General features: G+C 39.7%; 1 protein-coding gene across 1 annotated transcript in view; it reads right to left on the bottom strand.

Moving 5' to 3' along the window:
- Positions 1 to 692: 692 nt before the first annotated feature.
- POU6F2 (POU class 6 homeobox 2) overlaps positions 693 to 23,681 on the bottom strand; it is a 313,115-nt gene continuing 290,126 nt past the window's right edge. Inside the window, exons 7-9 of the mRNA XM_034761232.1 lie at positions 15,364 to 15,532; positions 6,998 to 7,166; positions 693 to 3,632 (exon numbers count right to left, since the gene is read on the bottom strand). Of these exons, the coding sequence (XP_034617123.1) occupies positions 3,128 to 3,632; positions 6,998 to 7,166; positions 15,364 to 15,532 (843 nt within the window). The 3' untranslated portion in view covers positions 693 to 3,127. The remainder of the gene's footprint in view (positions 3,633 to 6,997; positions 7,167 to 15,363; positions 15,533 to 23,681) is intronic.

The following is a 23,681-nucleotide window of genomic DNA, read 5'->3' as shown; positions in this document are numbered from 1 at the left end:
ATAGCAAAAATCTGTTCATTAAAAAAATTAATACAAGAAGCATTACAATACCTTATAAATAATTTACAAAACATAATACAAAATTAGAAAGCTGTAAAAAGAAAAACACCACACATGAATGGTTTTAAGACTGTGGGATGAGCTTCATTTTTTTGTTCCAAACTGGCGATTTATATTTATTTTACATTTTCGCTGTCCTAGTTATATCCTTCCAGTATGTACTTTTGAACAGACCAGACCTTGTATAACTGCTGCCAGCATATTTTTAAACATTTACCATCCTTTATATGATGTTTGGTTCACTTTCCTTCTCAGAGAATTTTTCTTTGCAGAATTTAGAGCAGTTCCTGGGAGATATGAATTCTAGTTTTTTGATAGAGCAAGGATGACAATTTTGGTCCCAGGGCTGTTGATTTTATATGTGTGTGTGGAATTTCAGAGGTGGTGGAATGGGTGATCACATTGCTGGTATTAATGATTGGACAAGCTGTAGTCCAATTAGTCGCATACTGAAGAGACGGGTAGGACTTTACGAGCATCCGCTTCCAAACACTGTCTATTCTTCATAGTTTCCAAGTTGGTTTCTGTGTGGTCTCCTGATCATTGTATAAATTCAGTTGTAGCCACAAATATACATACCACAACTTTACCTTAATTAGCTACCTAGCTATATAGATGTGCTCGGGGAAGAGAAAAGAAGAAGTAGACCCAGAGGGGCAGATGTTGCTATGAAGTTATTTCGCTCATCACTTCGAATACACAGCTTGGGTTAGGGATTTTTATTTTCTATTTCCCCTTACAAAATTTACCTGCACTTATTAGTAGGATTTTATTTTTCACAGATATTTACATTTCAACAGCAGGAAAAGTGACTATAACAATCCTTTCCCCCCCCCCTCAGAAAAAACAACAACAAAAAATATCCTTATACACCCTGCTGAAGTTTAAAGCCTAAAAAGTATTCACTAGAATGAGTCCAACCTGGGACAGTGGATCCACATCACTCTTCACCTTTGAGCAGCTCAGATCTGGATGCAGTGCCACACGTGGAAGGTGATCTCTGGAGCCTTAAAATTCCATGGGCCCTGCCGAGATTTTCTCATACTCCAGGGTGAATTCCATTAATAAAACACTGAAAGTGAGATCCAAAGCCCATTGAAGTCAATGGGAGTCTTTCTATTGCTTTCAATAGGTTTCGGATCAGGCCCTGAGTTCTTGAAAAAAATAATTCTGCAGGTGTAATTTGAAGGTTCCAGAGCTCTGGGACTGATTCAGATCCCATTTAGACTCTCAAAAATCCAGACCAACTCTGCTGAAGACACTAGAGTTAATTGGGATTTATACCAGCATAACTGAGAGCAGAATTTTACTTTACATCTGTACAATAGACTGAACCTAATTCCCAGATGTGAACTTTTGGAAAGTCCAGATCAGGATGTGGCCTCTACGTTTACAATAGCCCAACCCACAACCCTGGATCAAAATTTCAAGAAAGTTTGGATCCACATATGAGCTTTGCAGGTGAGGTTCACACTACACCTTTTTTCTTCTCTGAGCCTTGATATACTTTTTGATCCAATGACCATAGAGTTTTAGAAGATGCCAAGTCCATCAGGAAATGAAGCCACAGAGTGAGATAAGTTGCATTTTAAAAAAACATTTTTAGATGAAAAATGTCACAAGTGACCCACCCCGTTCCCTATTCCCAAAGGATATTCAATGCATTGTTTCCAAATCCCGATTGTTTAGGTTTTTTAGCCTGCCATGGCAGTACACACCCACACAAATCCACACACACTCCAAGAGTAGCAGTTGATAGGGAAAACATCAGTGCCAGGAGGGGGAAAAAAAGGCAGAAAAGATAAAAGTAGTAAAACAGTCCATAAGGGTGTAATGATCAAAATGTCCTCATTACTTCTTGGCCTGTCCATTTGTTTGTTTTCATCAGACTCTCACGAAACTTCTTTGGCTAGCAGACTTTGGAGAGAAATTGCTTCACACAGAACCATAACATAGACGCAGTATCAAACCAAGTGTGCAGTTTATATTACAAAATTAGTTTTGGTAACCTCTCCAGGTTCATGGCCAAAGGACAGAGAAATCAGGAGCCATGCTGTTGACAATGAGCACAACATTGAGCATGTGTGCTACACTGACAGCTCCTCAGACATAATTCTAATCCTTCTTTGTCCTCTATTGCATTTCAGCATAATCTATATAAAAGTGTTCAGGTTTCACTTTTCTTTTAAAAATCTTTAAACAGTATTGGGGGAAGAGGGAGGAGGCAGGAAAAGTGTTAGACAAATCAAAATAGAAATCAATACTTTACACTTTCAGGGGAAAAATACTGAACGCCACAATTTCACAATAAAAAGAAAGTCATTTTGGCACACAAACACTTGGAGATTGCAAAACTGTGTAGATAAAAAAAAGGTGTGTGTTTATGTGTGTTTGTGAGCACTATGGAATGGCTTTAACATGTGTTAAATCCATCTGCAGGGGGTGTGACAAGGGTGGGAGAAATTAATCGTATTATTTTTTTCCTCTTTGTAAAGTACAAATGTAAAAACTCATAACACAATTTTACGCTTGTAAAAGAGTAGACTAACAATCTAGTTTGCAATGCCATGTTTCTGACTTTGGTTAATAGTTTTCATAGTGAATCAGCACTTGATACCTGAAAGGCTACAATCACTCCTCCAGGTGGCAGGCTTGTATTCTCTTTTAAACAGATAAAAGGTTTTTTTTTTCTTTTTTTTCTTTTCCTTAAAACATATTCACATTTTCATAATACACAGAAAAAAAGTAAGCAGTTATTTGGTTTGCTTTAAGTCCATTTAAAAAACTGGCTTTTTTGGGTGGGTGGAGGGAGCTAATTCTACAACACACACACACACACTAAGTGCTGTGTATTTTGTTTGCTTTTGTTTGGTGTTTTTTTTTTTGTTTTTGTTTTTTGTTTTGTTTTTTGTTTTTATTTAGGAAAACCCACGGACATTTATAAACTGTTCTGTCCATCTTGTAGTTTTCTCAGTCTTTTACTTACAAGGGTGACGAATGGGCATTTTCAGAGTCCAAATGGTTAAATTTTTGTTTGTGTGTTTCCCTTCCTTTTCTTTTTTTCTTTTTAGGAGTTTTCTTCCAGAGAGTCTGTTAAGGGCTCCATAGGGACTGCTGTCGCAGGCTCATGCTGTTTTAAACGTTTAATTGTGTTCTTCAGTGCTTGCCTCTTATTGCAGAACCAAACTCTAACTACTTCCCGGTCATAGTTCAGTTTCTCTGCAATCTCTGTCATTTCCTGCCCAGAGGGATGAGTGTTCTTCTCAAAGTGGGCATTCAAGATCTCAAGAGCTTGTGGCGTGAATGAGGTACGCCTCTTGCGCTTTTTGGATGGTTCACTTCCGATAAACTCAGTCAGGTTCTGCATACCTGCTCGATGGCGGGCCTCAGCCTCAGCCATCCACCGCTCAAGCACCGGCTTTATCTTCTGGGCACTTTTAGGGGTGATGTCCAGCTTTTCAAACCTGGCAGGATACAAAAGGCCAGGGTTCAGTTTGGCTGTCAGACTGCTAGCTATAGTGTTCTCTTGGGCTTCCTGTGGTAGGAAAAAGTGGCTTCTCAGGATGGTGTGTCTGAGGGAAAATTGAGAAAGAAGAGTCTTACACTGATGCTCTGCCAGGGTGGGACTTCCTGCCTGCCTGACTAATTGACTGGCAGAGGTAATTTACAATGGATTACAATGGAAAGCCATCATATATCTAGGTATATATAGATAGATAGTTAAGAAAACACAAAATGAGCACTGTGACAAAATACCAAGAATTCAGTAAGCGACATAATACAGGCTATAAAGTTCAGTTTTTGTAATTCAAGATTAATTTTTCATGATCCTCAAATGCCTGAAGACTAAACCTAATTACAGGAAATGACATCAAAGGCAACTGATTGTTATTCGTGATTAATTATCTTGTTTACCCTTCCATCCCACATTGTCCAAATGCCACAGCTTTAGTAATACAAAGCAATAGTGGCTGCTAGCCTCTGAATTTCAGGTTTCTTTTCCCATTTTTTTAAAGCAATTTTCACTGTATGCAAGTTAACACTCTGTCCCTTCTCTGGGTAGGAAAAAAAACTCCCATAGCTACTGTAGTGTTCAGCTCAAGCAGCTGGACACATTGTAATTATCTTGAATGCCCCCACAACATGCTAAGACAGACTCATGCCTTTCGAATGAAACCCAGCATAATAGTGCACTAATATGCTGTGGCACCAAGCTGGGTTTATTGTGGGATATCTGCAAAGTGTGCTGGAATGATATCATTTCCTGTAAATGAGGTCTTCTATGTATCGTTTTGCCATCAAAAGTCCTTCGCTAGATTTCAGATCAGGTTTTACAAATATTGTGAAATATCTGAAGAAACACCACACAGAGCTTTCATTCTTCCAAAAACAACCTGTAAGAACTAACTTCACTTTTCAAGTCTTCATTGTAAGTCCTCGCTGCTTTGATTTATCATTTTGTCTAGCTTTACATTTAAAATTCTTAATCAAATTCTGTAACATCATTCATTTGTATTTTCCCCAGCCCCCATTTCCACCCCGGACCTTAGAATATTTAATGCTGTCGAAAAGCAACATTACTGCATGGCATCCTATTGCACTAGCCAGTCCTCATGGTGGGAAAGTGCCACTGCTCTTGGTAATCAGAAGATGCTTTAAAGAGGAGGCAGACTGAATCCATGTCTTTATGCCTCTTAACCCAGGGTCTGGAACTGGGATTCTGTAGCTACTGGTGCAGCATCAACTACAGAGAATTCTGGATGCACCAAGTGGCAAGCTTAGAAAACATTCCAGGAGCAAATATAATATCATACACACAAACAATTGAAGGGAATAACTAATGCTCCAGAAAACTTACAATTGGTGGTACGGACTGCCAGGTTTTCCCCTCTTCAGTAATATTTTAATTGCATTATGTTTTTTTATAATTGTGTCACAAGTTAGGAAAGCGCCAATATTGATATGTATTGTATTTTATTTTTGCATGAAGAATATGTTAGTAAAGTGGAATATTGTATTGCGTGCGCTGCAAATTTGCACCAAGATATTCCCCTAGGGCACGTGAGTTGGAAATTCAACTTGCTTATCCTTTTCCCATGCAGTTCACATAGCAGCTGCTTTTTTATCATTAAGGGAAAGAGAGAACGTAGTATTTCTAAGGAAGGGGTGACTGCTATTGAAGTGGCCTGCTTTTGTGCTTAACAAGAAGTGCACAGTCATTACAGATTATTGCATCCCAATGGGATGCCTCAAAAGGTGGAGAGGAAAAGGTAAAAATTCTAACCTTGCAAGCATTTGGGGCCAGATTCCTCACCTGTTATTCAGGCTCAGCATTGATTTACTCCTCAAATACTCCCCCTGATTTCAATGGGGCTACTGAGGGGAGGGGGGTAAGTGAGTACTCAATGTCAGGCTCCCCACTTCTGGCCCTTAATTAACTATATCTACTTCTAACTTAGTCATAGCTGTGTTTTCATTACGATCACTTAGTGGGTAATCCTTTTTTCATTGTAATTCAAAGCATCTCAACCAGGTTACTGGGCTCTGCATGTTAAAGGTGGGGCGACTGGGGGAGTCGGGGGGAACAAGATGAAAATAAACCAAACATAAGCAAAGCAAACTTCCATTTATAAACTTAAAGTATGGCACGTTAAAAAGCAATCTACCGCGACTACAAATTGGCAATTGCTAAAAACACTTCCTGTTTTAGATGTTCTTTACCAATTCACCATACAGAAAAAATAAAATTAATGCTTCGGAACAAGCAGCAATAGCATCCATATCATTGGTGTTGCTTGTTAGTGTTGATGCTTCAGTACATGTTGTTTGGTATAACAATATACAAGTCTTGAAACAAATTTCCCAGCAGTAGTATCCTTGTATAGACTGAATAAAGGTTATTTTCTACAGGGAGGTATCTTATAAGAAAAAACAGTAGGGGAGACCATAGAAGTGAGAGGATCCTATGGCGCTTTTTGTATTTAACAACAATCAATGGGTTTTATGGAAAATCATTGAGCAAAATGTGAGCTGCAAGCTCACTACCCCATACTGATGTTATTTATAACCTTAGTCTTAAACTGCAGGAAAAGTACACTTCCGTTCTATGGGGAATACATTAAAAGTATAAAGAGCAGATAAAAAGACAGAGCATTTCATGGATCACCAAGAACAAAATCCACTTAAATGAGCTTAGAGTTGGTTTCTTGGCTTTCACTGATGGAGGAGGACTATAAGGCATTGCCCAAGAGGAAAAAGCTGTTACCTAAGTGTGTTTGTTACCTCATGCATAAACATGGGATTAGTGTAACGTACATACATGTATACATGGTGTTTGCTTCTGACCACTTAACTTTAATTCCATCAAGACTGCATCATTTTTTTTCTTAAGATTAAAGCAGATTCTTACTCATTTTCTGTACATTTTTTAAACACTTGGGTAATAAAAAGATTAACACTAGAAAGTTTGCAAAATACCATGTAGTAAATTTTTTCTCCCTTCTGTGTTGCCTAGGTAAATCATTATTAACATCCTGTATGTGAAGTGCAAACCACAATAATACAGGCTTTAACTTAGCAGGGATGCAGCCATGAAATATTTGTTCAGTAACCCTATCTGTAGAAAATGGCACAGTATGAAGAGGGTCAGCTGGTGCTTATACAGTATCAGCAGGGTCTCCAGCTCCACTACTGAATTAAATCTCAATGCCAGGAACATATTTATTGTTTCATACTTTTTGTTAAAAAAGGAAAAGACAAAAGTTGCTTTAGAGGCACACAGTAAGTACAGTTTATCTGCCAGATACCAACATTATTTGCTAGTCTAAGTAAATAATGAATTCTAAGGACACATGATTAAAATACTTGTATACTCCAGATTAATAAATACAATTAAGAACAAAGAGAGGAGAATATAGTTTATTATGTAACTTGTTACCTGCAGATGGCAGACTGGCTATAGGCTGGGCCTTCTGTGGCACTTAGAGCTTGGCCAACTTGAGTCTGTGTCAGACCAAGAGACAGGCGCCGGATTTTAAAAGCTTTGGCAAATTCTCGGATTTCCTCCAAATTCACCCCATCCACCTCACCAGTGGCTGTTTGAGGATCTGTTGAAATATTTTTTAAATTGTGTAAATGCTTCATACTAGTCATTTGAGCCATCCAGGATTACTGCATTTTCTTGGGAAGTGTAAAGTGGATTTTTTTCCCCTAACAGAGACAGATTGGTACTGTCAGAAGTTACAAAACATTCTTAACTATTTTCTTCACTAAAACACTACCAAGTTTGTAGACCAAGGTATTTACAGTTCATTTCAAGGCAGTAGGGAAGATTTTCAAAGGAACAAATGGCAGGTAGGTGCCTACTTTGTAAGAACTTAACAACGGTCATACCGGTCAGACCATAGGTCCATCTAGCCCAGTATCATGTCTTCTTACAGGGGGAATAAACAGAACAGGTAATCATCAAGTGAGCCATCCTCTGTTGCCCATTCTCAGCTTCTGGCAAACAGAGGCTAGGGACACCATCCCTGCCCATACTGGCTAATAGCCATTGATGGACCTATCCTCCATGAATGTATCTAGTTCTTTTTTGAACCCTGTTATAGTCTTGGCTTTCACAACATCCTCTGACAAAGAATTCCACAGGTTGACTGTGAGTTGTGTGAAAAAATACTTCCTTTTGTTTGTTTTAAACCTGCTGCCTATTAATTTCATTTAGTGACCCCTAGTTCTTGTATTATGAGAAGGAGTAAATAACACTTCCTTATTTACTTTCTCTACACCAGTCATGATTTTATAGACCTCTATCATATCCCCCCTTAGTCTTCTTTTTTCCAAGCTGAAAAGTCCCAGTCTTACTAATATCTCCTCATATGGCAGACCGGTCCATACCCCTAATCATTTTTGTTGTCCTTTTCCAATTCCAATATATCTTTTTTGAGATGGGGCAACCACATCTGCATGCAGTATTCAAGATGTGGGCATACCATGGATTTATATAGAGGCAATATATTTTCTTTCTTATTATCTATCCCTTTCTTAATGATTCCCAACATTTTTGCTTTTTTGACCGCTGCTGCACATTGAGTGGATGTTTTCAGAGAACTATCCACAACGACTCCAAGATCTCTTTCTTGAGTGGTAACAGCTAATTTAGACCCCATCATTTCATATGTATGGTTGGGATTATGTTTTCCAATGTGCATTACTTTGCATTTATCAACATTGAATTTCATCTGCATTTTGTTGCCCAGTCACCCAGTTTTGTGAGACCCTTTTGTAGCTCTTCACAGTCTACTTGGGACTTAACTATCTTGAGTAGTTTTGTATCATCTGCAAATTTTGCCACCTCACTGTTTACCCATTTTTCAAGATCATTTATGAATATCTTGAATAGGGCTGGTTCCAATACAGACCCCTAGGAGATGCCACTATTTACCGTTTTCCATTCTGAAAACTAACCATTTATTCCTACCCTTTGTTTCCTATCTTTTAACCAGTTACCAGTCCATGAGAGGACCTTCCCTCTTATCCTATAAACAGCTTACTTTGCTTAAGAGCCTTTAGTGAGGGACCTTGTCAAAGGCTTTCTGAAAATCTAAGTACACTATATCCACTGGATCCCCCTGGTCTATATGCTTGTTGACCCCCTCAAAGAATTCTAGTACATTGGTGAGGCATGATTTCCTTTTATAAAAACCATGTTGAATCTTCCCCAACAAATTATGTTCCTCTATGTATCTGACAATTTCGTTCTTTACTTTAGTTTCTACCAGTTTGCCCGGTACTGAAATCCGGCTTCCCAGCCTATAATTGCTGGGATCACCTCTATAGCCATTTTAAAAAATTGGCGTCACATTAGCTATCCTCCAGTCATTTGGTACAGAAGCTGATTTAAATGATAGGTTACAGACTACAGTTAGTAGTTCTGCAATTTCACATCTGAGTTCCTTCAGAACTTTTTGGTGAATACCATCTGGTCCTGGTGACTTATTACTGTTTAGTTTATCAATTTGTTCCAAAACCTCCTCTAATGACACCTCAATCTGCGACAGTTCCTCAGATTTGTCATCTACAAAGAATGGCTCAGGTTTAGGAATTTCCCTCACATACTTGAAGACCGATGCAAAGAATTCATTTAGTTTCTCTGCAATGGCCTTATCGTTCTTGAATGCTCCTTTAGCATCTCAATAGTCCAGTGGCCCCACTGGTCGTTTAGCAGGCTTCCTGCTTCTGATGTACTTAAAATTTTTGTTGCTATTACTTTTTGAGTCAAAGGGACTTAGATGCTTCACTACCATTTTGCCTTTGAAAATCTCCTCCAGTGTCAACAAATAACGCTCACAGTCTTCTCTGATTGTCTTTGGCTCACACAAGGGGCTGCAATTGGTTTTTCCTTTGGAGCTTAAAATATGCACAACTGATGAAAATGGGCTGAGTCTTTAAATTTGAAATTAAGTCTTTTCTGCTTTAGCTGGTACAAATGCAAACAAATCAACCAAACCAAAACCAAAAAACCACTCAAGCCCACCCCATCCAAATATTTCTGTTTGAAACATCTTAATTTTATAATCAGTGCTTAAAACATGTCTTTGTGGGGAAAAATCTTTTCAGGGTTTACATTCTGCACCCCATCAGGTTGCCAACCAAGCAGCAGAGTATTTGCAACTTCAGCCATCGTGTTTTAGACAGTAGTGCTGCACAATATTTTACTTTTACATTAGACCCAGAAGATAATGCTCATGAAGTTGTGAGAATAAATTTGTCCTTTTCCTCTATAGCAGTTTACTGCCACAGAAGCCTTTGTCCCTGAAAGGGCACATAATAAAGGATGTCTACCATAGGAAGGCTCCTTTGGTGCTGGATAACTCGGTCAATTTAGGACTTATCAAGGGAAATGACACAACAGCTGGAGAATGAAACTCCCCCCCCCCCCAAGCTACTGATCCCTGGCTAAATGAAGGCATTCACCAAGCCGGAGACAGCATGGGACTAGGATGGTGGAAGATTTCAAAGTCTTGTTCAATCCTGCGTGTAGTGAAGGCATTCTCCCAGCGAGACATCTCTATTGTTCTTCACCTCATTCCTGAGACTTCTTAGGTGAAAAGTTTTCAGCACAATAACCCATCAATTTCTGTAAATGCAAGTAGCTGTCCAAGGACTGTGCTAGACTACATTACTGTGCTGAACACCATATTATAGTGGCTCCTGCTAGTACTGCTACAGTTAAGGACTTGTCAGTATTACAGTAACAAAGCTTTCATTTTCAGGGGTTTATAATCTGATGTAAAAATTCCCTTAGGATTGAAACTCCATCTAAAAAGGCTCTTAGACCAATGAGAGAAAAAGAGAGAGATTTTTAGCATATCAGTTTAGCCTATGATGATTAGAATGTTTTAAAATATAATAATAAAAACCCAAATAATTTTTATCAGAAACAATGCTATTTTTCTCTTCTATAGTTGAAAACAGCTTGGATTTTAAAAATGAAATTGCGGAGGTTTATATCCCTTACTGTGGGCCTTTGTATGCATGTGTGTGTAGTATTGAGCACTCAACCATGCAACTCCTGTTGAAGTCAGTGGGGGCTGCATGTGCTCAGTATATCGGATAAATTAGGACTTATATGTGTTTCATGCAGGTATGTGCATATACATATACACACGCATTATACGTGTTTGTGTGTGTGTGTGTAATATATATGTGTAAATTGTATATTTTTATATCTCGTTAGTATGTGTAAATATAACTAAGATCAGTCAGGTTTACAAAGTACGACTGTTCACAGAAACTAACCGTTAGTCCATAAATGTTTGAAATATTCCGACTTGCTGTACACACATGACTTACATACCACACTGGTTACTAAGGGGGAAATTTTCAAAGACACAAATGGGAGTTGGGAGCCTAACTGTCCTTTATGCCTTTCTAAATCTTTTCAGAAATGTATATAACCCCACTGACACAATAAGTTGTAAAGAGTCCCCTGAGTGATCCAAATGATACAAGGCATTAAGATAATGGCCTCCTCCATTTCTTTCCTTTCTTTGCTTTAGGACTCTGAGTGGGGATGCTAGGGACAGACCAATGGACAAATCAGTCATTTCCAAAGCACTTTTAAATGTAGTTCTGAAAGCAGCAAACTCAGTATTAAGGGTATTTATAGCTATTGCTGGGAGTTGGTGGAAAGACTGAAACCTGTTGGGAGGGAAAGGATAAAGGATGTAAGAAGCTAAGGCTTGTTTGTTTGTATATGATTATGGATGCGCTGCGTTGAGTTTTATTGCAACTGGGCTCTTTTGCTATGGCAGTGTTGCAAGAGTGGATTCCTTGTGAAGATCATTTCCTGCACTGGGATCTTGGACTAGGAAGAATTAGCCTGAACTTCTTCTTGGGAATGGAAATCAAAACCTATCATGCAAAACACGAACTGGGGAGGAAAAGATCTGACATGCATGGTAGAGAATAGCTGGTATCTGTGTTAGTGAAATGTTACTGTCATGTGATGTCTTTAGAATAGGGATTGTATTAGTAGATGCGGTAGTACTGGAATACTTTCTTCCACCCCTGAATTTTGCAGAAAGTAGTTTTTTGGATCAGATTTGATCAGATTTCTATTTAGAGTCTGATCCAAAGCCAATTGAAGTCTATGGAAAGACTCCTCTGATTTCAGTCAGACCCTTACTGCTCATATATGCAGTATATAGGTTTTTGTAAGTGTCCTTTGATACAATCATCTATAATGGCTCAGGCCCATCTCACACTATTGCCAGGTTAGATTTTTCTTGCCATCTTTCTTGCTAGGTCTGTAATTTCCCTCCTGTTTTAATGCAAATTTCTCATTCTACATTGTAAAGAAGGCAGTTGATTTTTAAATCCAGCTGATAGCGTGGAGTAGATAGTACAGTGCCAATGAGGAAAAAGGGGTATATGCCTGTCTTATGGAGTTGTCACGGTCAATAGTATCAGTGTTTAGATTAAAGCTCTACCATGGCTGCAGAGCTACCAGCTTCTGCTGAGAGGAGAAGGAGCCATTTGGGACCTCTACAGGGAGAGATGCACACTGGGAACCCCTCCACTAGAGAAGACAGAGAAGACGCCACATGGAATTTCCTCTCTGGTACTGGGGGCATTAATGGGGGAGGAGGCAAGAGAATCTGGTGCGAAACCAGTGGGTTCAAAAGCTCCTACAGATTCTTTCCTGTTCTCCTGCCTTGGAGAGCTTTCCTCTTTCTTCAGGGATGCCTCCTTCCAGTGTCAGCTCTGCAGGGATTAAGTAAGGCCTGGGCGTGCTCTGCTTTCTCCTGCAGAGTGCAAATCTGTTCCTATCTGTGTAGTAATGGACAAAAAACAGTGCAGAGAAAATAACACACCCTGAGGGAAGGTAGAAGTCCTGGTATGAGGAACACCAGCAAGAGGGAAGATGTGGGTGAGGACTTCTTCACTGTGGAAGACAGAATAGAGGGTAGCTGGCCAGGTAAGGACAACAGAAAGTAAATAGGGCAGGGAGAGGCAGGACAAGACAGTGCCATCGGGAAACGTGGGCTCACAGGAGAGGGGAAAAGGAAAAGAGAAATAGCTGTGTTGTAGTTTATTTATTTGTGGGAAGTGCTCAGATACTATGGTAATGGATGACCTGGATAGACAAAGAGGGAATTGGATTCAGGGAGAGATGTGTCCCATAGTGTGAGGAAGAGGGATATGGTATTCATAGCAACATGTGGTGAGAAAGATCAAGAAACGAGGGGAAAGAAGAATTAGAGGTTAGGGAACTGGAAGAGAAAGTAGGAGAAAAAAGACCCTTAACGTTTTTTCTTTTGGTGTATGTGGATAGATAGAAAGAAAGAAAGAAAGAAAGAAAGAAAGAAAGAAAGAAAGAAAGAAAGAAAGAAAGAAAGAAAGGTAACAAGTGGGGAGAAGGAGTGAATTATCTGAGAAAAGAGTACACACACAGGATAAGAGAATAAGGATAAGTACAGCGTACAGGGAAAAGAAAAAAACAGGAATGAACCTTGCAGTCCTTGCTCAGGCCAAACTCTTATTTAAATGAATAGCTTTGCCTGAATGAGGACTAACAACTGCAAGATCTGACCCTAAAAGCTAAAATTAAAATAAAAACCTTTAAAGGAAAAAGACAGGCAAGAGAGAGAGGAAAAGAAAAATGAAACACAAAGGGAAACATAAAAAGGTATCACAGGACATCATCGGAGATAATCTATAATAGAAAGAAGGAAATTAGAGAAAATATACAGAAATTTTAAAAAAGGCTGAAAGATTTTAGAAAACATATTGGGGGAAAACGGATGTAAAATCACAATGAAAATATATACATAGAATGAAAAACAAACAGAAACAGACAGCATGGAAAATGTATTTCACTGGAAGCTATGAAGGGCCAGATTCTGTTACTCTTACTCATGTTGAGTAGCACCTTAGTCCATGGATTTCAGTAGGGCTACCTGTAGAGTAAGTTATTACTCAATGTGAGTAAGGATGGCAAAATCTTGCCCTAAGTAATTCATTAGATCATCACACAGATGTCACCCTTAAGTAACTTGCCTCTTTTGTCTCTTATAAATAGACATGGGCACATGAATGTTTGCAATGTTAATATTCTCACTAATTATACCTGAAATAAATACTGCAAATCCCTACTGCGGTAAAATTATATAGGGCTGAATTGTAGCTCAAGACTAGACAGAGCTTTTAGAAAGTGGGTACATTACTGTCTCAGGAGCAGGACAGGGACCAAATTGTTGTTTAAAAAGCCACAATTACTCCCTTGCTCCCCCATGAGGTACTGATCTATTGCTTGCCTGTTGGAGCAGTAAGGGACTGATCCCACTGAAGTCAATGTGAGGCTTTCAATTGACTTCAATGGGCATTGGGTCAGGTCCTAAATTATTATCCTTGGTGTATTATCTCAGCCATGCCGGCCAATGTATGGGTAGGGATGGAGCCAAGGCTTTATTCATTCCTTGCCCACGCTCCATCCATTTGCCCAAATGGAGAGTAATTGGGCATACAGTGCATCTGACCACTTATAGCTGGAATTCAGGGCCAAGGCAGCTCACACAGGTGAGTAGAGGGAAGCCTTGCTGTCCGGTTACTCCCCTGTCCACACACAAATTAGTCAGTTCACACACAAATTAGTTATCTAAGGCAACTTTTTAAGGGCATCACATATTTGGTACATTTTTTCATATTTTCCTGATCTTGTCCCATTGAAGCTGTTGGGGGAAAATAAACCTCACTTTAAGCAATATCCAGAAACCAGCAGGCAGCCAGTGCATACCATTGAGCACTGGTGTCATACGTTCCTGGAAAGATACACTACTTAATAAGCAGGCTGATATATTCTCACCAGCTTCAGTTTCTAGGTTGGTTAAAGGAACATTGCACTTGCCAGCCTGGATCAAATCCAAGATCCATCTATCAGAGGGGTAGCCGTGTTAGTCTGAATCTGTAAAAAGCAACAGAGGGTCCTGTGGCACCTTTAAGGCTAACAGAAGTATTGGGAGCATAAGCTTTCGTGGGTAAGAACCTCACTTCTTCAGATGCAAGTAATGGAAATTTCCAGAGGCAGGTATAAATCAATATGGAGATAACGAGGTTAGTTCAATCAAGGAGGGTGAGGTGCTCTGCTAGCAGTTGAGGTGTGAACACCAAGGGAGGAGAAACTGCTTCTGCAGTTGGATAGGCATTCACAGTCTTTGTTTAATCCTGATCTGATGGTGTCAAATTTGCAAATGAACTGGAGCTCAGCGGTTTCTCTTTGGAGTCTGGTCCAAAAAAACTTCAGGACCAGACTCCAAAGAGAAACTGCTGAGCTCCAGTTCATTTGCAAATTTGACACCATCAGATCAAGATCCATCTAGTCAAGCATACTGTTTGATAGTGGCCAGCAACAGATGCTTCAAAGGAAGGTGCATAAACCCCACAGTAGGCAGATTTTGGGTAGTCCACCCCCCCATGTAGATATCATTCTGATCTCACATAGTTAGAGACTGGCACAATATGAAATACCTTTTAGTTTTAAGAATGAGGATAGGCTGCCACTTTGTCCACAATTAGGGTAATCAATCAAGGGCTACTACAGTTTTTATGACCATTTTTAGTGCTGGTTTGGATTTCTTAGGTCTCTTGAATCACAGCACTGAGCAGTTCTTATTGGCAAAGATTACTCCAGTTAGCAATATACAGTCCATTATATGAATAAGAAGGAAAGGTAGATAAGGAAGATAAGCAAGAATGGAAACAAACAGATAGGAGAAATAGAGAGAGCCAGGGCGCAATACTTACTGCTGACTAACTGGCCAACACTCAAAGCTGAAGAGGAGGAGGATGAGGAGGAAGAAGAGGAAGCCTGACGCACTGGGCTTTGAGACATAGATGCTTGACTGTGAGCCAAATGCAGAAGGTTGGATTGTGAGGCTGCTTGTCCCACTTGCGTCTGGGAGGGCTGATGGAGCTATATGTTAAAATGTAAGAATAAAAATTTAGAATGTACTAGTAATCAAAGACTTTCCCAAAGAAACTATTGACTCTGAATGAGTATATAATACCATGTGCAAAGTTTAGATGACAAAGGGTTGACAGGGGCAGCTTGAGCTGCGTCAAACCACCACCCTTCCAATTTTGTTTAATATAATCAGATAATTTCTCTACTACTAAAAACTTCAGAGGTTCTTTATATATTTTCTTTACTGAAATGAGTATCAGAGAGATTCCTGCTACATCCAGCAAGACTCTGATTTTATCAATATAAGCCCTCACCCTACAACCTGATCCATGAAGGCAGCCCTAATTCCCTATGTAGATCAACGTGGTTTCATGAAGGTGGAAGGGTCCTTTTAGAGTGGGACCATGGGGGCTATAAATAAAGGAATAGTCCATTTTATGACACTAACCAATGATTCAAAATTATTTGTAATGCTTTATTATTCCTTAGTCCACAAACCTGTTCTTTCTTGGTAGCACACTGTGACACTTCTGAAATCCACTCACGTACCATCAGGATTGACATTTCTCTCTCTAATAGATAAGATGTTCCTCAAATATGGCTAGATGCAATTCATATACAATGATATATTATGGATCTGACTCTGATATTCCACCAACTTTACAATGGTATAACCCTGTTAACTTTAGTGGAGATACTTCTGATTTACAGTGGAGGAAATAAGAGGAGAATCAGATCCTTTCTCCTAATAATGAACTCTTATGCAGGCCTGAAAAGCTAAAGACCATTGTCCGGGTATGCCGGAAGAAGGTCAGGAGACACTGGATGTCATTCAATTAGGCTGCAACTTTATTCCTAAATGTCCAGGAGTACCCGGCAGATAAAATTGTACAGTGCAGATAATTCCATAAACATTTACACCTACCCAAGAGGGGAGGGCTGCTGTCTGCCCTCCCCCTTTACCCATCCTGGTCCCTAGCCAGCTCACTGCTGGGACCTCATCCCCACCTCAAATGAAGGTTGTGTGTGTGTATGTGGGGGGGTTATAAAGGAGCAGGAGGGATGACTCCCTGACATACTGGTCATAAGAGCCCAGAGCCCCCCTTATTTCCACTCCATTAAAGAATACCTTCTTAACCAATCCATTTTATCTGATCACTGTATTCCTTCCCTATGGAGTACCTGCACTGGACATCCATCCCATGCTTAAACAGTGAGTTGCAACATCATAACCTAACTCCCATTTCTTTTTTGCCCGAACTAAACCCCCAACCTGCTGTGGAGAAGGCGAATCCTTCCCCCCCCATGTCACCTTGGCTGACTTGGGGCTGAGGGAAAAATTCCTTCCCATCCCTCTGAGAAAGGTGTGACTGGCATAATGCCCAAAGTGGATTATGACAAAACCTGGTATTTAACTACCTCCACAGGCGGGAGGGTGTGTGCTGCACTCCCAGGTCCGGATAAAAGAGGTTTTTTCATGCACCAGCATAGACATATACAGTCCCCCTTTCTTCTGGTCACCTGGGTGTGGGTGAGCACCCCCACTCTGACCTGGTATGGAACTGCTGCCGCAAATCACTCCCTAGCCCTTAAAGAGGAATACAGCTTTTCCAATAAGCCAGACAGTACCCTCTCTGCTTAACGTTCAGTGACGTCATTCTGTCCCACTGATTTTACACAAAATTCCCAACAAATTCAAGAGGAGATCTTTACCTGGAATGAAGGTGGTATATATTATCCTATAATATAAAACAGCCTTACTACAGCATAATATTATAGATTTATTAGAACCTAGCACAGCCTTATTAGACTACAGTAAAATATCATAATATATCATCTTAAGATAACAAGTCCCTATTATTGCTTTATAACATATTGATTCTTTCTGTAGGCCTAAAAGACTACAAAAATGAACAAAAAGGACTCATAAGTCATGCTAATTGTTGGCCCTGTGAGTCCTCACAGTGAGGAAATAAAGAACCATTTGGTGTTGTTGAGGAGGAATTAGTTATATTTGAATTTTGAAGGTGCATAAAAAAAATTATTGTTTGATTTTACTGAACAAGTGGCTTCAGGTAAGAGGTCTCTTTGGTATCTTTAGTAGCACCCAAAATTAGGAGTACATTCCACATACACACAAAAAGACTGATGATAAACAGAGAAACAATTAAAGTACCCAGAACAACTGATACCTGTTAGATGTATTTGATCTAATCCAAGGTGGCTTACCACCTCCTTTGGAACACATATTTGCATCTTTTTTACTTTAATGTACTTATTCCTAGAACAATTCAAAAATTGGAGGTCCGGGGGGGAATCATGTTTTTTTTTTAATGATTAATTTCATTTACTTGTGTAAGTCAGTCTACCAGCTCTAGTCTACTATAGTTTCCTTATGGATCGAAAAGCAAAATCATTTCACAGTCTTGAGGTTTAGTTAAACAACTGGATTTTCTCCAAAGAACTTCAAGCCCTATCAGAGTTATACTGGTCAAGGATGTGATTGACACACTTGCAACTTTCAAAAATCTCAATACATCCAATACCGGTAAAGATTTTTTTTCAGTTGGGGAGGATGGGCAAAATGTCCATAGAAACCCCCCCAGCACAGCAGAACTACTGCAGTAATGCTGGGAGGTAAGGAAGGAGCTCATTGAGGGAGAATTTTGCACTCCCTGAATATGGCAGAGCTGGCCATTCCATCCCTTCTGCATAAGCCACATCAGAGCGGTGCTTTCAAGACCAGTGCCTCTGAGTGGGTGGCTTCTCTTCCAGTCCTGGCAGAAAGGCTGGAGAATTACCCCATATCATATCCATGGGTAAAGGGTAGATTCCATCCTCTCCCTCCCGTATAGTTTCCTGCAACCCCCCTGTTTTACTGGTGTGATGGGTGGGCTGTAAATGTCATGCTTAAAGAACAATGATGGTGTTCTATGACATGAAATTGCATTAAAGTACTCTCTCTGTTTTCATCCACTATAATTTCCATTCCAGAAATAGGACTTAAAAAGAGGTGATGATTAGATTGCGAATAAGGCAGTTTGTTTAACTCTGACTTTTCCAGATGACACAATCAATTCAAGCTAATGCAAGAGTTGACGGTTTTTCCAATTTTGGACATGTATGTAAGCCATGAGATATATTTATGACTATTCTACATTTTCCATCTAAAGACAGAAGGGTGTATAGAAATTGCAGCAGCTGTTGCTGTATGTGTCACTCTGTGTAGGTGGATGTAGACGGCAGACAGAGAATGACTATTATATGCAACACTGATCAGAATCTGGCAGGGATACATGTATGTGCTACAGCCACAGAAATAAGGTGAACATGAAAAACATCAAAATAGAGCATAATATTTTACAAGAATAATGACTGCATTTTCACAAAGTGCATAAATGGAAAGGGCCAGATTCTTATCTCTCTTCCACCAATTTTACATCAATGGAGTTAGTCCTGATTTATGCCGGCATACGTGAGGACAGAATTATGCCCATAAAACTGAATTTTGCCACTCAAATGATTGTGTGTGTTATTTTGCCACATCTATGTGGAGTTTTACACAGGAGTAAGATTTTACACAAGTGGATTTGACTGCAGAATGAGACCCATATTTGACATTTCAAAATATACTTATAACCATCTTATGTCTAGGGAGAATGTTATAGGGAGATTCTACAAACAGTGCCCAGTCGAACAGTTTGTGCGCATGTGGGAAAGTGGTGTGGTACGGTCAAAGGGTTCAAACACACATTGTGCATCCTGAGCATCAAACCTTCAGACAGGGAGAACAGCAGGGCACTGCCACTAGGACAGCCCGTGAACACTCCTAGCTGTGGAAAGGGCATGCAGGTGTACTGGATCCTACATCTGAGTTGGGACAAGGATTCCATCCCCACATTATCTGTCTATCTCCCCCGTGCAAGGCCGTATTCCTTGAGCTTTGCTTGTGGGACCAGAATTGCACTCAAAGTCCAACTCGTTGAGTTGTAAAATGCAGCCTATGACCACAGTAAATCAGGTTAAAGAGAAAGTTGATCAGTAGCCATATTTTTATTGCTGATGTACCACAAACAACCAACAAATTCCTTGTGGAAGGTATATGTATTGTGACAGGCCCAGACTTGTTGGGTGCAGGAGTCTGGTAGATGGAAAACACACTGGACACTGGATTAATAGTTTTCTGTTTCCTGAGTGACCAGGGCAGGGGCTACCTCAGAGCAGTCAGGAAGGTGCTAGAAGCAATTAAGTCAGGCAGTCTCCATAAGACACCTGGAACCAATTAAGAACTGATTAGAAGCAATCAAAGGAAACAGGCTAATCAGATCACCTGAAGCCCATTTAGAACTGGCTGGGACTAGTTTAAAAGGAAGCCCCTTCAGAGAGGCCAACTAGTAGAAGTTGGGAGTAAGAAGGTGTGTTGTGGGATGACTGGGAGAAAGAAGGTGTGCAGTAAATGACCCGGAAGAACAAGCGTGGTCAGGCACCAAGGAGGGTGCTAGGATGGGCCATTTGGGGAAGTAGCCCAGGGAAGGACTATAGCTTTGGTAGTATAGGAAAATTACCTGTTGCCATTGCCAATTAGGGTCCCTGGAACCTGGAGAAGAGGGCAGGCCCAGGTTTCCCCCAACCTCCACCCTCCCCCCCAAACGCTCCCTGAGAAGGAAGACTGGTACTAAAGAGGGTTCTTGCACCAAATCCGTAGACTGGCCGATGATGAAGGTGGCTCAGTAAGCTGTAACCTTTGCCTCTAGGAGGGGAGAGAGGCTACACTGAGGATCACAGCAAACCTCTGAGGCCAGCCTAACTGCCTAGAAGTGCAGGACCCCCCGAGGCAAAGCTGGAGTTCTGCCACAGTTTGTATAGGTATATATCTGTATACACCCCCCCCCCATCTAGAACATATATATATCTGGTATAGGTGTGAGTATGTGTATCTATCTAGTCATCCATCCATCCGTCCACACCCTTATACACACATACATATACCTATACATACATATATCTTCCAACAATTTGTTGGTTGTTTGATTACACACACTTATTTTTTGTACAAAATATACTTTTAATGCAGCATTCAGTCTCCTGGCCCACCATCAGTACTGAAATAAAAATACTATTGTATCAATTAGACTTAAACACATATTTAAGTGCTTAACACAACAGTGATGATACCAACTATCATGCTTAATATTAAGTTGATTAAAGCCTTAATCTTTCTGTGCCTCAGGTCCCCATCTGTAAAATGGGGATAATAATATTATCATCCCTCAGAGATGTTTTGAAGATACAGTATTGGTTGTGACACTCTCAGATACTACTGTGATGAAAGCCATAGGTACACACATAGGTGATCGTGCAGACTTCTGAAATCCTTAGTTTTATTGGAAGGTTACTACGAGTATTTTGCAGCCTTATTCTACCACTCTAAAACAGCGATAATGGACAAAGTTGTTTCTACCCCAAAATTACACTACTATTTCACCCATGTAATTGGCTGAAGGATTATGGAGAATGTCATTAGTGTGTCAGAGACACAGATGTGCAACTGATGAAGAAATGAGAAAAACTGGCGTCATCAGCATCATCAAGAAAAATCAGATACTATGAAAACCAAAGGAAGAGAGTGAAGTTAGACTGAGATACCACAATTTAGTGGCTATGTTGAAACACAGAGAAAGAAGAGCATGGTCTTCATAAAACAAACAAAGCAACAAGAGCACAGTGGAGAACAAATGATGAAGAGCAAATTAGATTTTAATGTGAGAAAAGAAAACCAGGGATTGTATGGAGTTGTGGTAATGAGATGGGACAGTGGATCTGGTGGGAAGAAGCTGCAGGAAGAAAACTTTCTTGGCCTGAAATTTGGAAAGCAGATGTACAAAAAATGAACACAGTCCCAGCTGAGAACTGTCCTCAGCCTTTCAGCAACAGCTAATTTGGAACCTACAGGCAAATGATGGGAGGTGCAGAATATGTAGGAGAATGCTGCCTTGCAGCACATTTTATCCTGTTGGAGTGTAGCAGGACCCCAGGGCACTAGTGCTGTAAGATACAATGAAATATTAAAATTTCTGGCAGGCACTGTAGACAAGACAAGACTGAGGACAAGTCAGACTACATCTCAGATTTACTGAATCTGCTATGTAGAAGGAAATAGCAAGACAATAGCAAGAAAGTACATTAAATGCAAAGCTAACTATCTCACCTAAAGCAGACTGGAAAATAACACAGCAGCCTTAGCAGGTACCTCTATGTGCTGTGGGCGAGCAGGTGATCATGATAGCGCCAACTATTAGGAATATTGTGTTAAAGTGATACATGAATTGGAGCGTGTTTTCAACACAAGTGATATATTTAGAACTACAGTTCATTGGCCAAGTTCTCCTGTCAGTTACATTGGTGCAAACCTATGTAAGTCAGTTCTTCAGAGAAGAGTATTGTGATGGCTGGGGTAAGCCCCAGAAAAGGCCCTATTATTCAGGTCCTCCAAGTATGGAAATACATTAGTGTTAACAGGCTGGTACAAGAATAGCTAAGTGGCTGTTTTTTAAAAAAAAGATGCACTTGTCAGTATGCTATGGATTTGGATAAAGTCCCTCACAAAAGGCTATTGAGGAAATTAAGTAATCAAGGGGTATGAGGTGAATTTCTGTCCTGGATTATGAACTAGTTAAGAGACGAAACACAAAGAGTAGGAACAAATGGTCAATTTTCTCATGGAGAGAGGTTATTATGGGGTGCCCCAAGGATTCATATTAGGACAAGTGTTGTTGTATGATTTTAATAAACACCTGGAGAATATGGTGAAAAATGACCAGGTAAAATCTGCAAGTGACACAAAATGATTTAGGTTAGTACAAAAGACCATGAGGAACTCCAAAAAGACCTAAGATTCATGGTTGGGAAACACCATGACAGATGAAATACAATATAGATAAATGTAAAATGAGGTACATTAGAAAGAATAATTTCAGTGGCTCACACACATTGATGAGTTCCAAATTAACTGTAACAACTCAGGGGAAAAACGTAAGTAAGTGTCACAGTGGACAGCTCACTGAAAACAGCAGCTCAAAGAGCACTGGTGATCAAAAAAGCAAACAAAATGTTCGATTGTATTAAGAGAAGGACCGAGAATCATGCCAAACACATTATACTGCCATTATATCTGTTGTTGATGCACCTCATCATTACCACTGTGTTCAGTTCTGATTACAGAATCTCAAAGAGGTTATTGCAGAAATGAAAAGGGTTGAGAGGAGGGCAATGAAAATGTTTAGATGCGTGGAAAGAATTGTTTATGAAGAGAGATTAAAAACATGAAGCCTACAACAGGTGCACTTTAAATATTTTCAACGTTTTGAAAGATATTACGAGTTCTAGTAAAATTCTCATATTTATAGGCAACTGTATATGCTTAAACTGATAATATCTTTGAAAATAGTAAAAACTTTGAAACAGCAACTCTTTCATATAGCTTGGAGAAGAAATGGATAGGCGGTGACGTGATAGAGATATATATAATAATGAATAGTTTAGAGCACATAAATAGGAAGCCTCTATTTATTCTCTTATAATAGAACAAGGTGACACCCAATGAAATGAAAAAGCAATATATTTACAACTCATAGAAAGAACATTTGTTTTGCACAACACATAATTAACCAGTGGAAGTCAATGCCACATGGTATCATTGAAGCCAAGAACATAGCAAGATTCAAAAATCCATTAGACATTCCTATAAACAACGAAACCAACCACAGTTACATTAGATAGACTAGAAAGTATATAAACAATATAAACCCTCTTACTCAAAGCACAAGATAATCACTAAAGGTACAATTTTCAAAAAGTTCCTACGTGACTTAGAAGCTGAAGTCCCATTGACTTTTAACAGGGACTTAGGCACTTTTGAAAATTTTACCCTCATTGCCTGGATTAAGAAAAGAAATTCCACTAAGAGTACTAGGTTTCAGAGTAGCAGCCGTGTTAGTCTGTATCCGCAAAAAGAAGAACAGGAGTACTTGTGGCACCTTAGAGACTAACAAATTTATTAGAGCATAAGCTTTCGTGGACTACAGCCCACTTCTTCGGATGCATATAGAATGGAACATATGCATCCGAAGAAGTGGGCTGTAGTCCATGAAAGCTTATG

This window comes from Trachemys scripta, chromosome 2, assembly GCF_013100865.1.
Source record: "Trachemys scripta elegans isolate TJP31775 chromosome 2, CAS_Tse_1.0, whole genome shotgun sequence".
In the NCBI taxonomy this organism is placed as follows: Eukaryota; Metazoa; Chordata; order Testudines; family Emydidae; genus Trachemys; species Trachemys scripta.
Note: the sequence above shows the minus strand (reverse complement) of the source record. Positions and strands in the feature narration are given on the sequence as shown.